At 35.0% G+C, this 2,222-nt stretch overlaps 1 protein-coding gene across 1 annotated transcript; it reads right to left on the bottom strand.

Moving 5' to 3' along the window:
- Nucleotides 1-1,408, bottom strand: LOC112529678 (soluble inorganic pyrophosphatase PPA1-like). Its single transcript, XM_025141019.1, has 8 exons — nt 1,309-1,408; nt 1,198-1,226; nt 1,043-1,108; nt 850-957; nt 599-664; nt 383-503; nt 128-209; nt 1-43 (listed from the first exon to the last, which is right to left on the bottom strand). The coding sequence occupies exons 1-8, from the start codon at nt 1,406-1,408 to the stop codon at nt 1-3; spliced, it is 615 nt and encodes a 204-aa protein (XP_024996787.1).
- Nucleotides 1,409-2,222: the final 814 nt, after the last annotated feature.

The following is a 2,222-nucleotide window of genomic DNA, read 5'->3' as shown; positions in this document are numbered from 1 at the left end:
CTACTTCTTCAAGGTTTGCATGATGTACTCACCATAGAGGTCCCTGCACGTTCAGTAGACATGATACATTAAGTTTATAGCAAGAAGTTTTAGATTTGGATTCTAGTGTTCGAAAGCGAGCGTTTACATGGAGTGCTGAATGGCGTCGTAAGCGGTTTTTGACGGGAGAAACTCATCGACTGCAACCTCTTTGTTCTCGTTCTTCTTGTCTACATACGCATCAAGGAAATTTATTGGATCTTTCTATCAAACCGACCCAGTAAATCCCGCTCTTGAAGCTAGGGAACGGGAAAGATGAGATGTATGCAGACATGGCTTCTATCTATCTGTATCGATACAATAAAATGAAAAGATGTGAAATGAAAAAAAAAACTAAGGATACAGTCCTCAAAGAAGCGACGGATTTCAGACAAACGATGAGGGGGTAGCTGGCTTATATCGTTGTAATGGCGATATTCTGGATCGTCCGCACAAACTGCAATGATTTTGTCATCTTTCTCTCCCTAAACGAATGCATCAAACGAGATTAATTCCTAATCGTCAAAAAATGTATCGTAAATTGGTGATCTGAAGTTTGTTTAGTTGGAAGATTTCCCACTTGATCAATCATGGGCATCAGTCCAATGGCTCTGGCTCGAAGAAAACATCCCGGCACCACTTGTTCCTGTTGGATCATGGATCAGAATTATGCGTCGTATATAAAAATGTTACATTAAGTTTATATGTAACTTATAGCGCGAACACTTGTTTGATCCCACAAGCTTAAGTTCTATAACGCAGTTTATTACGACACTTAGACATTTTAGGCTTCCTATAAACCTGATTTTGTTGTAGTGTATTCATGCATACCTGCATGATGACAAGCACGTCCATTGGATCATTATCTTCGCATAGCGTTCGTGGGATGAAGCCATAGTTGTGAGGGTAGACCACCGATGAATATAAGATGCGATCAACCTGATGAGATCATGTAAGAAATCAAAATCAATCGCGCACGAAGGTCCAACAATGGCGGATTGATGATTTTATATGCGTTACGTACCTTGATGAGACCAGTTTTCTTATCAAGTTCATATTTCACTTTGCTTCCCTTTGGGATCTCAATAACCTGTGGTTTAGTTGACATTCAAAAATCTAATAATCATCTGGCCACCAACCAAATTAAACAAAAAGGACAATACCAACATTCGTACGTACCACATTTACAGTCTGAGGAGCTTCGGGTCCTGCAAAGTTAAAGACGGATTCATGAAACGGGAAACTTACGAAGAAGAAACGAACACGTATAATATCTAGCAATTTGATTACCGATGTCGAGATCATGCCAAGGGTGAGCTGCAACGGATCGCTTGGATAAGGATGATAGGATCCTTTCGTTCAAGCGCGGGGTACGTTTCACATCAGTCATGCCGAGCTAGCTAGATCGATCGACAGCTTTCGATTCCGAAATTCAATAGAGCAATCTGTAGAAAACAGTTTTTGTGATTCATGTGTGAAGATGAGCATGCATATGTATATATTCATAATGAATAAAAGGTACCTTAATGGAGTTTGGTGATGAGATTGGAGTGTTGTTAATTGATGGGGGGTAAGAAGAGTTTATATACAAAAATTAGTGGTGATGCTGATAAAGTGGGAGAGATGCGTGAAGACTAGCTACGCATCGATAATCCACGTGGATAAATTACATTTTTCGTCCCGCTATTTTATTGGTTTTTTTAAACATTTTATTTATTATGAAAAATATATATCTATACTATATTATAAAGCATTTAACAAAAAAAATTAAAAACCAAACTGCAGATAAAGATATTCAAATACAAGATAAACATTCATTTTTAATATAGAATATCTAAAATATAATTAAAATAATCATTGAGTTCTAACAGAATGTTTAATTATTATATTTATAAAAAATTATATTACTAAACCAAAAATAAATTGCTTTGTTATTAAATATAAATTAAAACTGAATTAAAGAAGTTACACGAAAAAAAAACCAGAACTATTATATAGTTTATTTGATACTAATATTCATTTAATTTTTTTCAAAATTTTATCCTATCTTCAAATTTATATTTCATTCAAAAATAAAAACATTATTCGCTTTCTTAAAACCACATAAAATCGTATTATATCGATAGAGACAGAATAAAACTAAACATCAAAATCGAGATTTGTCTTGCTGCAGTGTGCGAGTACCCTTCTATTATATATAAACT

This window comes from Cynara cardunculus (assembly GCF_001531365.2).
Source record: "Cynara cardunculus var. scolymus isolate 2C chromosome LG 16, CcrdV1, whole genome shotgun sequence".
Taxonomy (NCBI): Eukaryota; Viridiplantae; Streptophyta; class Magnoliopsida; order Asterales; family Asteraceae; genus Cynara; species Cynara cardunculus.
Note: the sequence above shows the minus strand (reverse complement) of the source record. Positions and strands in the feature narration are given on the sequence as shown.